The sequence below is a fragment of the Gaeumannomyces tritici genome (assembly GCF_000145635.1).
Source record: "Gaeumannomyces tritici R3-111a-1 unplaced genomic scaffold supercont2.1, whole genome shotgun sequence".
NCBI lineage: Eukaryota > Fungi > Ascomycota > Sordariomycetes > Magnaporthales > Magnaporthaceae > Gaeumannomyces > Gaeumannomyces tritici.
In genome coordinates this window covers 97,794-109,935 of record NW_008804545.1, presented here as the reverse complement: position 1 = coordinate 109,935, position 12,142 = coordinate 97,794, and the positions used below count along the sequence as shown (strand labels likewise).

General features: G+C 59.2%; 4 protein-coding genes across 4 annotated transcripts; 3 read left to right on the top strand and 1 right to left on the bottom strand.

Annotated features, from left to right (window-relative positions):
* Positions 1-162: 162 nt before the first annotated feature.
* Positions 163-2,320, top strand: GGTG_00034 (hypothetical protein). The gene is made up of 3 exons (XM_009217773.1): positions 163-574; positions 644-1,467; positions 1,687-2,320. Exons 1-3 carry the CDS (start codon positions 295-297, stop codon positions 2,107-2,109), a joined length of 1,527 nt encoding a protein of 508 aa, XP_009216037.1. The 5' UTR covers positions 163-294; the 3' UTR covers positions 2,110-2,320.
* An 859-nt stretch (positions 2,321-3,179) lies between these two features.
* Positions 3,180-4,214, top strand: GGTG_00033 (hypothetical protein). Its single transcript, XM_009217772.1, has 2 exons — positions 3,180-3,626; positions 3,719-4,214. Exons 1-2 carry the CDS (start codon positions 3,333-3,335, stop codon positions 3,965-3,967), a joined length of 543 nt encoding a protein of 180 aa, XP_009216036.1. The 5' UTR covers positions 3,180-3,332; the 3' UTR covers positions 3,968-4,214.
* Positions 4,215-5,194: 980 nt separating this feature from the next.
* GGTG_00032 (hypothetical protein) lies at positions 5,195-7,592 on the top strand. Its single transcript, XM_009217771.1, has one exon. It carries the CDS (start codon positions 5,815-5,817, stop codon positions 7,099-7,101), a length of 1,287 nt encoding a protein of 428 aa, XP_009216035.1. The 5' UTR covers positions 5,195-5,814; the 3' UTR covers positions 7,102-7,592.
* Positions 7,393-9,995, bottom strand: GGTG_00031 (peroxin 24). The gene is made up of 2 exons (XM_009217770.1): positions 9,541-9,995; positions 7,393-9,454 (listed from the first exon to the last, which is right to left on the bottom strand). Exons 1-2 carry the CDS (start codon positions 9,732-9,734, stop codon positions 7,975-7,977), a joined length of 1,674 nt encoding a protein of 557 aa, XP_009216034.1. The 5' UTR covers positions 9,735-9,995; the 3' UTR covers positions 7,393-7,974.
* Between the last annotated feature and the right edge of the window lie 2,147 nt (positions 9,996-12,142).

Below are 12,142 nucleotides of genomic sequence, written 5' to 3'. Positions count from 1 at the left end.
AATGGGTCCTCGGACTAGGTGACCAATCAACCACAGTTATTTCTCGGTAACTCCGAGAGAGGCCAGTGGACTAGTGTGTCACGTAGGAAATAGTATTCGTAATAATTAAGCAAAATGCCGCTTCGGCCGACGCTTTTAGCCGAGCACCCCGCCCACCGGCGAGGTCAAAGCTGCATCCCGAGAAAAAAAAATGGGAAAGCGTCGAAAATTCCAATTCTCGAAGCAGGCGCTCGTCGGCACTCCAACACAAGCTTTTCATTCCCCTCCAGCCCCCTCTCCATCTCCCAAACAGCCATGTCGACGCTAGCATCGTCAGCATTGAGGCAGGCCTCGCGCCTGGCTGGGAGACAGTCGGCGCCCGCGGCCTCGAGGCAGGCCGCCAGGCGGGCGTCCAAGGTCGCCACCCAGCTCCGGCCAGCGCCGGCCAGGACATATGTCTCGGAGACCAAGAGGGATAGTGCCCAGGTCACCGAGGTCAAGATCGAGACGGCCATCCATCTGGATAAGAAGGATTTCGAGAAGGCAGGGCTGGCTATGGAGTCTGGCGATGGCATTACCGTTTCCCCAATGGCAGGTAAGAGACCCAGTAGAATGCATGTTTCCCCGCCAAATGTCACTCGTGAGCTAACCTAGCGCTCCACAGAGATACTCAAGGGCGCAGCTGTCATGGAAGAAGGACAGCGCCCGATATATCTCGATATGCAGTCGACAACACCCGTCGATCCGCGCGTGTTGGATGCCATGATGCCATTTTTCGTCGGCGTCTACGGCAACCCACACTCGCGGACGCATGCGTACGGCTGGGAGACAGACAAGGCTGTCGAGGACGCCCGCGAGCACATTGCCTCGCTCATCGGTGCAGACCCCAAGGAGATCATATTCACCAGCGGTGCCACTGAGAGCAACAACATGAGTGTCAAGGGTGTAGCCAGGTTCTTTGGCAGGTCCGGAAAGAAGAAGCACATAATCACCACGCAAACGGAGCACAAGTGCGTGCTCGACAGCTGTCGGCACTTGCAGGACGAGGGCTTCGAGGTCACATACCTGCCCGTCCAGAACAGTGGCCTGGTAGACATGAAGGAGCTTGAGGCCGCAATCCGGCCTGAGACGGCTCTGGTCAGCATCATGGCAGTCAACAACGAGATCGGCGTCATCCAGCCAATCGAGGAGATTGGCAAGCTGTGCCGGGCCAACAAGGTCTTTTTCCACACAGATGCCGCACAGGCCGTCGGCAAGATCCCAATGGATGTCAACGCCATGAACATCGATCTGATGTCCATATCCTCGCACAAGATTTACGGCCCCAAGGGCATTGGCGCCTGCTACGTGCGCAGGAGGCCGAGGGTCAGGTTAGACCCTATAATCAGCGGTGGAGGCCAGGAGCGTGGGCTAAGGAGCGGCACACTGGCCCCGCCCCTGGTTGTGGGCTTTGGCGAGGCGTGCCGCATTGCGAAGCGTGAAATGGAGGTACGTTTCGACTCGCTCGTCTTTCTTTTCACTACACCCTACCCCCTTGCGTTATGATGATATGCTCTTTAGACATGCATGGCTTTCTGAATGCCGTGACAAGCACAATGTGTTGAGATGCAGCACCTACACTGATACGCGCGACTATCATATGGCACTATCTATGATTCTTGATTGCACCCTCAGGCATAGTGTTTCTAACAGGCTACGTGGATTTAGTACGACTCGAGGCGGATCAAGTTCCTGTCAGACAGGCTACTCAACGGTCTGCTCTCGATGGAGCACACCAACCAGAACGGCGACCCGAATCACTTCTACCCCGGCTGCGTCAATGTGTCGTTTGCCTACGTCGAGGGCGAGTCGCTGCTGATGGCGCTCAAAGATATTGCTCTATCTTCAGGAAGTGCTTGCACATCGGCTTCGCTAGAGCCCAGCTACGTGTTGCGCGCGCTTGGAAACAGCGACGAAAGCGCACACTCGAGCATTCGGTTCGGTATCGGGCGCTTCACCACCGAGAGGGAGATCGATTACGTCCTCAAGGCAGTTCAGGAGCGCGTTTCCTTCCTCAGGGAGCTCAGCCCCCTGTGGGAGCTTGTACAGGAAGGAGTTGATCTCAACACAATCCAATGGAGCCAGCACTGATGAGCGTGATCACGGGGGCTGCTTTGGTATACCGTTCGTTTGTATGGGATGAAAGGAGCCGCGAAACCGGCGGCTTGGGCAACCTTTTCTCTTCGTGTATAACATTGTAAAGAATGATGCCGCCTCATCGGAGAGTGCGGGATGGACTCTGGATTCCTGGCAAGCGAGCAATTCGAACACGTAAATACTTTGAACATGAAGGATGGCGACATTGTGGTGCCGGCCCTGGATGTTGAGCATGTACTGTGGAAATATGGCGACTGTAACGACACGCATACCATGGCGATGGTATGGCATGGCGGCATGGCATGGCATGGATATTACAGGGCATCGCGCGGAATGAGCGACGATCGGGCTTTCGTAACGCAGTACAGCCCGCAGGTCTGCCAGCCACGCGACTGCCTCTGCCCCCAGCTCCCGCTTGCCCAACTAATCCCACAAGGTACGGCAAACGCCCTTTCGGGCAAAGGACTCAACGCCGCGTCGTCAGACCCTGCCAAGATGGTGGGACATTTTTGGGTCTTATCACAAAATTACGTAGTTTGTCTCGCAAACATAACCGCGAATTCCCTCACATAAACTGCCATGCACCACCAAAAACCGCTAAACGTGCCTGGCTGGCGCGCTAACCGGAGTCGCCGTCTACATACTGGGGCAGTTTACTTGACCGCACCGAGGCCGCGGCTGAAAGGCGTGATGGGTTTCGCCGAAAGGCTGCGACCTATGACATCATCCCGCTATATGACATCATCGAACTGTTTGAAAGACGAGATGGGAATCTGAAATGCTGGATGCTAGACACGGCCAACAGCCAATCACTGGGCGGCTAGTCGCCCAGCTGCCAGGTACTGCTGGCGTCTAGAACTGACCAGAGCCAGATCGGGCAAGGGCGGATGCGCATTGTCGGCCAGGCTGTGGGCAAACGAGCAACTTCTCCCCCACCGTGAAGCTGGGAAGCTGCCACGCCACCGGTTTTGCTTGTGGAAGATGCGATGGAATACTCAAATTCGGGTAGGCGCGGGGGTGTGCCAAGGCCCTTTGCCAGTGAAACACTCCTCCTTCCCAGATATAAAAGACGCACTTCCTCTCCCCACGGGCAATCTGCCTTCACTCCTCCCAACACATCATCACAACACCGACCACAACAACCAACTACCACAACGAGATCCTCAAACTCCCACAACCTTACAGTTCTTGCCTAGACACCCATCCCATCAGTCAGCATGTCTTCCAACGACAACACCTCCACGCTCAAGAGCACCTACGACAGCGTGGTCGGCGGCATCCAGTCGGCCGTGGGTAACCTGACCGGCTCCGCTGGCGACCAGGCCGAGGGTCAGGCCAAAAAGGACAAGGCCCAGGTCGAGTACGATGCCTCCAAGGCGACAGTCAAGCTCCCCGGAGCTACCGCGACCACCGCCGGCGTCGCCACCGACGACCCCGACCGGACTGCCGGTTCGTGGAACCAGACCGTTGGGTCAACTAAGGAAGCCCTCGGTGGACTTGTCGGATCCGAGGTAAGATATTGACAACCTCCATGTCTGTCCGCGCTTCGTGGCGACTACCCGGCAGACATTGATCTAACATCTCGTTTCTTTGCACCCTATAGCAACTCAAGCAAGCGGGCCGCCAGCAAAACCTCGAGGGCCAAAAGCAGGAGGCCACGGGACAGGCCAGCGACCTCGCCTCTGGCGTCAAGGACCGCGTGGAGGGCACCGTCGGCGGCGCCGTCTCCGGCCTGACAGGCGACAAGTCCAAGCAGGCCGAGTACGAGGCCCAGCATGACCACGGAAAGACTGCCCAGCGCGGCGTCGAGCACGACCTCCAGAAGCAGGCCGACGCTACTGCTAAGCAGTAAACCGACATTTCTCATCGCTTGGTTTTCTTTTTTTTTCCCCTTGCACCCTGTGAAGGAGACGGGTTTGGAACGGCGCACGAGAGCAGCAGCATGCATTTAGATACCCACTTTGGAGGCAGAGGATAAGCATACCAATTGGTGCCTCCCTCTGCATCCACTTTGACATTGGCACTCTGGAGGAATTTGGCTCTTTTCTTGCCCTAGTACGCCTCGATAGATAATCTGAGAAACCAAAAGTTCCCCTCAACCTATCGGCTATCTTGAGTGCCGTATAGCCTTTGCATGAGTTGCCGAGTCAATGCCAACGCCCGCGTAAAGTGTAACTCCCATGTACAACAACTAGAACCTGCATGGTTCGAGCGTTGTCGTGGATGTTTGCCTTTTGGTTTTCGTCCAAGTTTAGTTGCTATTTCCATGAACTCTTACAACGCTCTATCCGACCCCATCATCTGCGTTTTGTGATCTGAAGAGCGGGGTTATTTTTGGAAATGTGCAGTGGCATTGGCGCCATCTGCAAGACATAACGCCTCCTATCCAGCTCTACATCTAGAATAGTCTCATCACGAAGCCGCTGATTCGAGATTGGGCTATAATCGACCACTTATCCCGACTCTGAGCGCGAGTGTGTCTCTAGGGATGGTATCCATGGTGTTACAGCTACAGTCGCAGCAATTCTAGTTACAAGGGCCCCGTGTTGTGTCCATGAAGCAGTTTGATGTGCTTCTGTTATAGCACCGTACGAAACGAGTACTCTTATTTCATCCCTGCGATCTCTTTTCTTTACAGTGGTCCTCGGCTCTCCGTAGCGAAAGCAGAATCACGTTATTTCTGGGAACGTTTAATGGAAGCAGCAGTCGATGAGGTTACCGCCCGGACAAGACCCATTGGCGGTGCCCTCCGACGGCGTGATTGAACCCCTGAACTTTGGGTCGAGACGCAGGGATCTTGGATTGTCTGTCTAGTTTGGATGGTTCATGGTGTGCACAGATTGTCTTGCACAGATGCAAATGTCAAAAAAGACGCCGCAAGCTTTCACAGGCAGAGATTCCAGCAGAAAGAGGTGGAAGGCGCTCGTTTGTGCAAAAAGGAACAGGAAACCTAGACAGCCTCCAGCTCCCTTTCTCTGGTGCATAGTGTTTGCATGTGAGAGCCCCAATATGAATGCTTGTCCCAGCCCCCCACACCATGTCAAGCCCCGCCAGCAGCCCACCCTCCTAATCGCAACAGGGCTTTCCTACAGGTGGCCTGAAATGGATCGAGAGTTGGCGCAGGTGTTCTGCCGCTGCCCCCTGCAGCCTCGTGATCCATTCGAGGGCCACCCGTCATACGTCACACTGGGCGCTTTGGAGGGGGCCTGAAGGGCACGCGTGGCCAGATCCTGCGACGACTTTTTGACGACTTAGGCATTGGCTCAAGGTTCAGGTGTTCTGCCTGGCCCTTCGCCCTGCTCCACTTTGTGGGGTTTTTTTCCGTGCCTCGGAAGGTCGCTGCTTGGCTGACACTTTATTGGCACGACTCGGCCAGAGAAGGACTAGATCAAGGCCTGCCTGCCACCTGCACTTGTGCCGCCTGCCACCTGTGCTACTCCCTACTACCTACTAGCCCAAGCTCACTGCGGCCAGTCGCTGCCCGCCGAGTCCTACTGTACCTGCCACCTACCCGGCCTATCCGCACCATCCCAACTCTCGATCCTGCCCGCCGTCGTGTTTGTCGATATCTGGCTGGCCCAAACACGCAAACAAGGTCCTGAAACCGAAGCCGCGCTGGAGGTGCCCAACCCGACCAGCTCCTCCACACCCAACTGCCACCACCCTTGCCAAGGCCCCCACAACCCGCGCGCCCGCTGGATGACGACCATGCTCGCGTCCAACATCCTCCAGTCCCCAAACGCCATACCGCCGAGAACCTCCTCGACCGGCGTCTACCCCATCACCCACGCGCCCTCCAAACCCGTACTCCGGCCGCTGCCCGAGGCCGACTGGATCGCCAAGAGCCCGCCGCCGCCCTCGCCCCACGCACACGCACACGCCCCCGCCGCCAACACGAACGGCATGGCTGGCAGCGCCGCCCCCGCCCCCGCAGCAACCACCAACGGACACCACCCGCGCGTCAACCCACGCAAGGCCTCGGCCGGCAGGAGCTCGCAGGCCCCGGCGGCGAGCATGCAGCCGCCCGCGCCGTCCAGCTTCGACGCGGGCCGCTACGCCCACGAGGACTTCAACTTCACCACGACCAAGCGCACCTGGTCCGACCACAAGGAGAAGATAATAAGCGGGCCCTTCGACTACCTCTACGGCCACCCAGGCAAGGACTTCCGCACCCAGGTCATCACGGCCTTCAACGCCTGGCTCGAGGTGCCGCCTGAGAGCCTCGAGGTCATAACCAAGGTGGTGGGCATGCTGCACACGGCGTCGCTGCTGATCGACGACGTCGAGGACTACTCGTCGCTGCGCCGCGGCCTGCCCGTCGCCCACAGCATCTTTGGCGTGCCCCAGACCATCAACAGCGCAAACTACATATACTTTTGTGCCCTGCAGGAGCTGCAGAAGCTGCACAACCCAAACACGCTCACCATATTCGCCGACGAGCTGCTCAACCTGCACCGCGGCCAGGGCATGGACCTCTTCTGGCGCGACACCCTCACGTGCCCGACCGAGGACGACTACCTCGAGATGGTGGGCAACAAGACGGGCGGGCTCTTCCGCCTGGGCATCAAGCTGATGCAGGCCGAGTCGCGCTCCCAGATCGAGTGCGTCCCGCTCGTCAACATCGTCGGGCTCATCTTCCAGATCCGCGACGACTACCTCAACCTCTTCTCGAAGGAATACAGCGAGAACAAGGGCATGTGCGAGGACCTGACCGAGGGCAAGTTCTCCTTCCCCGTCATACACAGCATCCGCACCGACCCGGCCGACCTGCAGCTCCTCAACATACTCAAGCAGAAGACGACCAACGAGGACCTGAAGCGCTACGCCGTCTCGTATATGGAGAAAACGGGCAGCTTCGACTACACGAGGAGGGTCCTGGCCGTGCTCATCGAGCGCGCCCGCAAGATGACGGACGAGATCGACGGCGGCAGGGGGAAGAGCGAGGGCATCCACAAGCTCTTGGACAAGATGATAGTTGCGTCATGATGAGTTTAGCAGGGTGGGGGCCAATGAGGCGGCTTTTTTGTTTCTTGATGCGATCATGGTGCCCACCGCGTAAAAGATAAAATGAGCAAGCACGGTGGAGCGGAAAATGACGAGTTTTATTTAGCATGGAAGATACCACGCTCACGGAGCGCAACTAGCACGATGTTTTTTTTACGGTATTATGACGGCGCGGGAATATCGACTGGAGATTTCCCACCCATCCTATCCTGTGTTTATTTATAGGCAGTCTTGCCGCGTATCGGCTTTGAATCCGGATGCCGCGTATGGTCTGATGGGTTGGGGTTGCAAGAAATTTGTGACGACATACTGCAATTGGATTTCAGGGCCCGAAGGGTGCAATCTGGCATTGTTTTCTTGACTATATCTGTTGGGGGTACGACACGGGGGTATCCAGCCGAAAAATGGGACGGGAAATCGGGAAACAGCCTAGCGAAACACCGAGACGAGACAATAGCATCTGTGGCACGCCATCCTATGGCTAGTGAATGCAGTGAGTGGTTGTGTTCAAAATAATAGCCCAGACGCCAAAGAAGAGGAAGAGCGGGGAAAGCACCAGGAAATGGAAGGGGGGCAGAGAGTAAGGATATGGGTAGGGTTTCCTGCAGCCAGCCTATGGAAAGATGATTTACACCAACAGCTCGTCGTGTGGTCAAGTATACCCGAGACCTGTGGTACAGAAGCACGGATCGGAGTCTCTGCGTACATGTCCCACCATGAGCCAGGCCCAAGCCGGCCGCACTGCGTATCCCTACGATCAGAGATATGGGGGGGATCGAGTATGCACTGCGTTTATTAATCCCGAGTCTGAGCGCCTGCTTGGACTTTTGATGACAGGGGCTTCCGTAGCCTAGGCTAGGCCGCGGCGACGACCTTGGTCCGCTTTACGAGCCGCACCCACCGCCTCCGCCTCCACTCGCCGCGCCTACCCACACCCTCGAAGCCCTCCTCCCAGCTGACGTTGTTGGAGGAGTTCTGCGACGCGGAGCCGCCTCCGCCAGCAGTCGTCCCCTTGGCCAGCTGCGGCTGCTCGACGACGCCCGTGAGGCCCTCGTGCTCGTTGTACATGTCGTAGACCCAGCGCTCGCCCTCGGTCTCGACCTCGACGCCCGTGATGATGCGCTCCTCGACCCACTCGCGGCTCCAGAGGTCGAGCGCCCACTTCTTCTCGCTCCACTCCCAGCCGCCGGGCGCCAGCACGTCCTCGAAGTAGCGCGTGCCGCCGGGCGGGCTGGAGCCGGCCAGGCGCGCGGGGGACATGGGGTCGTAGGGGGTCGGGCTGAAGGTCCAGGGCTCCCACTCGTCCGCCTCGGCGGCGCTGCGGCGCTGCAGCTCAAAGATCTCCACCTCGCGCGTCTCGGGCGCCTGGTCCAGGATGATGTCGGCCTCGACCCAGCGGTCCAGCAGCGCCGCGGCCTGGGCGTGCGGCGGGGCCTCGTCGCTGCCGCTGCCGCCGCCGCCGCCGCCTACCATGGGGGACGACGCGACGACGAGGCCGCCGAGGCTCTCGTAGAGGGCGGCGGCGCGGCGGGCCAGAGTTGGGTGGCCCGAGGCGGTGGCGGCCCAGCCCGAGACGAGCAGCAGCAGGCGCCAGGGGAGCAGGTGGGCGGCGACCGACATGGCGCCGGCGGCGAAGAAGCAGGCGACGAAGAGGGCCGACGACCGGGCCTCGTCGCTGAAGTTTGTGGCGGGCACGACGTTGTCGACGACAGCGTCGTGCACCACCACGAAGTCGTCCATGCAGTTCTGTAGGTCGCGCATGTTCTTGAAGAAGTCGCGGCTCAACTCCTTGACGGGCTTGACCGTCCGCGCGGGCGCCACGGGCGGGCCCCTGGGCGAGTAGGCCGCGTGGTGCGCGTGCGAGTAGTAGCTGCGCGTGTGCGCCGACTCGTCCGGGTTGGCGCCGCCGCTCCCGCCGCTGCCTCCGGGGCCGCTCCCCGCCGTCATGGCCGTTCCCGGGCCGACGGCGGTGCCCGGGGCCGAGGACCCCGAGGGCGGCTCCGGGTGGCGGGCCACGAAGCCCGGGATCAGCACGGCGACGAGCAGGATGGCGGGCGGTAGCACGGCCAGCAGGTGCGGGTCCAGACAGATGAGCGTGTACACGGCCAGGAACGAGAGGGTGTGCGTCGGTCGCCGCCACGACATCAGGCGCGAGGCGCGGCCCTGGAACTTGAAGACGACACCGATGCGGGCGTTGAAGCGGCGGAAGTTGTACGACATGGTCGTGATGTTGAATCCCGGCCGCGACTCCAGGTAGCCGTCGTCGGGCACGTCTGCGCCGGGCCCGCTACCGCCCGGCGCGTCAAACTCGGCCGGGATGACCTGCTGGAGCAGCCTGGGTTCGCGGCGGCATCTTGTTAGCTGGCTAGAGGTACCTAGCTGGTTCCACACGGGACGGCAGGGGCCGCGAGGGTTGCACACTTCTCCAGCAACTTGTCCTGCATGTTGGCCCCGCCCTTCAGCAGGCCGCGCAGGCTCCTCCGTTTCTTCTCGGAGCCGCTGCCGGGCCCGTCGCCGGCCTCGGAGGTCTGGTAGCTGCGGTCATCGCTCCCTGGGGCGCCCGCAGTGCTGGGCTCCTCGGTGTGGATGAGGAGTCCGGAGTTGAAGTCATCCATGTAGCCAGAGCCTGTGGGGCGAGGTTGGGGTGTTTGCCCGTGATGGATGTCTACCGCATCGATATTTATTGCATCCGATCCACTGAAGTTGTCTTGGTTGATTTCCTGGCAGGATGGTGGCCGTTTGGCTGCTTCCAACTCAAACAAAGCGAGCGATGACGCCTTGGGAGTTCGCCGCGGCTGTTGCGTGTGGTCGTCACATGTCTCTGACGTGCGCGCGCAGCAGGAGCGCTCGTGACCTCATTGGATCCAGAACCTAAATCCTAGACCTAAATCCTAGTGGACGCTGGTGGCTTTGGACGCGTCCCTGCCGTCCTTGTCAGCAACTTCAGCTCCAGCATCAAACAGAAAACACCAGCAACCACCCTAAATTGTCTTCTCGCCCGTCAAGGTTTCATGTTCGTGGCATCTTATTACCAGTCAGTCAAGGCTGCCGCGTCACTTTTCATCTCCCTAAAATCATCGCTTTTTCCTGCCGCCCCAGATTTCAGCCTCACCGGGACGGCCAGCACAGGCTAGCACACTGTGCACACCAACATCAAATCGACACGGCTAGGTGCGATGCGGTCACGGGATCCCGCATAGCACGACTGTTTCGCCACATCGAGGTGGTGGAGAAACCTACTATTTAGCACCTACACAGTCGGCACGTTGCCGTGCCATCAACCGCCCGATCAGTTTTTGGACGTTGCGTGGGGATACGGCGGGGTCGATGTGTGATTCATCGGCAGGCCATCAAATCCTAAACAGCAGTGAGCACGGGAGGCGTGGTGGAGCGGACGCATTATCTGCAGCTCTTGTTGATGTGAGAAACGCAACCCTTGACTAGTTGAGTGCGGCGCGGGAGTGGTTGTTCCCTGGCTTGCTGGGGTGAAGAATTCTGGTTCAACGAATAGAATGGGCTGCCCGAACGCTGCCATGGCTCAGCAATCAAAAACACCAGCTCATCCCCGATCTTTGGTGACACCATAAGAAGAGCGTGCGTCTGTGCGGGACGCCACGAGCAGACAGTTCCAAATGTCCGGTCGTGTTCCTGCTTGCTTCATTCAACGGCGGTTTCGCCAGAGGACAGCCCGACTGGAGCATTGAAATTAATCCGCCCCTTTTCTGACTGGCTTTGTGGTAGACCTCCAAGAAGCCCACCCCTCGGGCTGCTCCCAACGCGCCTGATGAAGAGACGAATTTCGGACAATGCCTTCGACTGGTCTCGTTTCCCCCATTGGTGCCCGACATCTGACCCTCCGTGCTCGGCCAGGCCCACGATCGTCACCCGCAAGGCGTGGGACCAGACGGAACCAAACTCAGGCCGGGAACCAGCAATGGTGTCGTTGGCGGGTGCCTGTGCTGGTGCCTGTCAGGTCCCAACTTAATAGCCGCTCAATAGCGATGGCTATAGCCCATCCGTGCCGGATTATATCAACAAACTGGGACTGGTCTGCTTGCGAACGTGTCGACGGTTTACCGGGCAGCCCAATCCGCCTCGTCTCCCATTCGTCGCGCTCCGTCCGGGTGCTGTCGAGCCCCATCCCATGCCGCTCGCCTGCCTCGACGTGTCGCTGCCCTCGAGTCCCTCGTCCCCACTCTCCGGCACCCCAACACCTCATGCATGCTGATGGGCGCCCACTAAGAGAGTCCGTGCCGCTCCGCCGCTCAGGAACATGCAACCCACCTGGCAAGAATTGGGGTCTGCTGCGGGTACATGCTACATGCTGTCCTCCCATTTGCCTCGTCACGGAGATGCGCAGAAGACGTGGAAAGGCTTGATTGTGCCCGCATTTTGACCGCCAGTGTCGTCGTGCAGGCCCTTGCCCCTCATGAGGGCCTTTGTGGACGTGACCCATTTAGGGTCACGGAGGCAGAGGAGAGAGCAGCTACCTCGTTAGAAGGCCTCGACCCCGCGCACTGCCGCTGCGTACATCGTAACCATCTACCTACGTTGTCTGCTGCCGATGCCAGTCGTCATGCGCGTGGCGCTGGCGGTAGGTGGCACACGCACACGCACACGCACCGTAGAGACTATCTCCGCTGCCACAGGCGCTAGGAACAAATGCGCCCCGTCCAGTTCCCGTCTCGGCCACCGCTACCTCTTGACTTGCATGTAGCGTGTACCCTGGCGATGCGGTCAAGGTTCGGGCCAAATAAACCCTGAGCGCAGCCACCGCTCAACAGAGAGATAGGAGAGATAGGAGAGAGAAAAAAAGGTGAAAAGGTTGAAGCGACAATCAGCAGAAAGACACGCCCTTCGAATCGCATCACAAGTCTCTTCGGCGGCAGGCATGGTGTCGAAGCCAAGTGTGGGTGTCCCCCGGCTGTAGAGACATTGCGGGAGCGGCTTCTCGAGGCTGAAGGGACCTTCAAAGTAGGGCATATCTTGTTGACATGGACAGCCATGCCTTTTGGGGGGGGGG

Bases quoted from the DNA above. Each gene is read 5' to 3' on its own strand.
- GGTG_00034 (XM_009217773.1), top strand. From the start codon at position 295: ATGTCGACGCTAGCATCGTCAGCATTGAGGCAGGCCTCGCGCCTGGCT. The intron at 575-643 runs GTAAGAGACCCA...AGCGCTCCACAG, and splicing joins TACCGTTTCCCCAATGGCAG to AGATACTCAAGGGCGCAGCT. The intron at 1,468-1,686 runs GTACGTTTCGAC...ACGTGGATTTAG, and splicing joins TTGCGAAGCGTGAAATGGAG to TACGACTCGAGGCGGATCAA.
- GGTG_00031 (XM_009217770.1), bottom strand. From the start codon at position 9,734: ATGGATGACTTCAACTCCGGACTCCTCATCCACACCGAGGAGCCCAGC. The intron at 9,455-9,540 runs GTGTGCAACCCT...CCGCGAACCCAG, and splicing joins CAGGACAAGTTGCTGGAGAA to GCTGCTCCAGCAGGTCATCC.
- GGTG_00033 (XM_009217772.1), top strand. From the start codon at position 3,333: ATGTCTTCCAACGACAACACCTCCACGCTCAAGAGCACCTACGACAGC. The intron at 3,627-3,718 runs GTAAGATATTGA...TGCACCCTATAG, and splicing joins GTGGACTTGTCGGATCCGAG to CAACTCAAGCAAGCGGGCCG.
- GGTG_00032 (XM_009217771.1), top strand. From the start codon at position 5,815: ATGACGACCATGCTCGCGTCCAACATCCTCCAGTCCCCAAACGCCATA.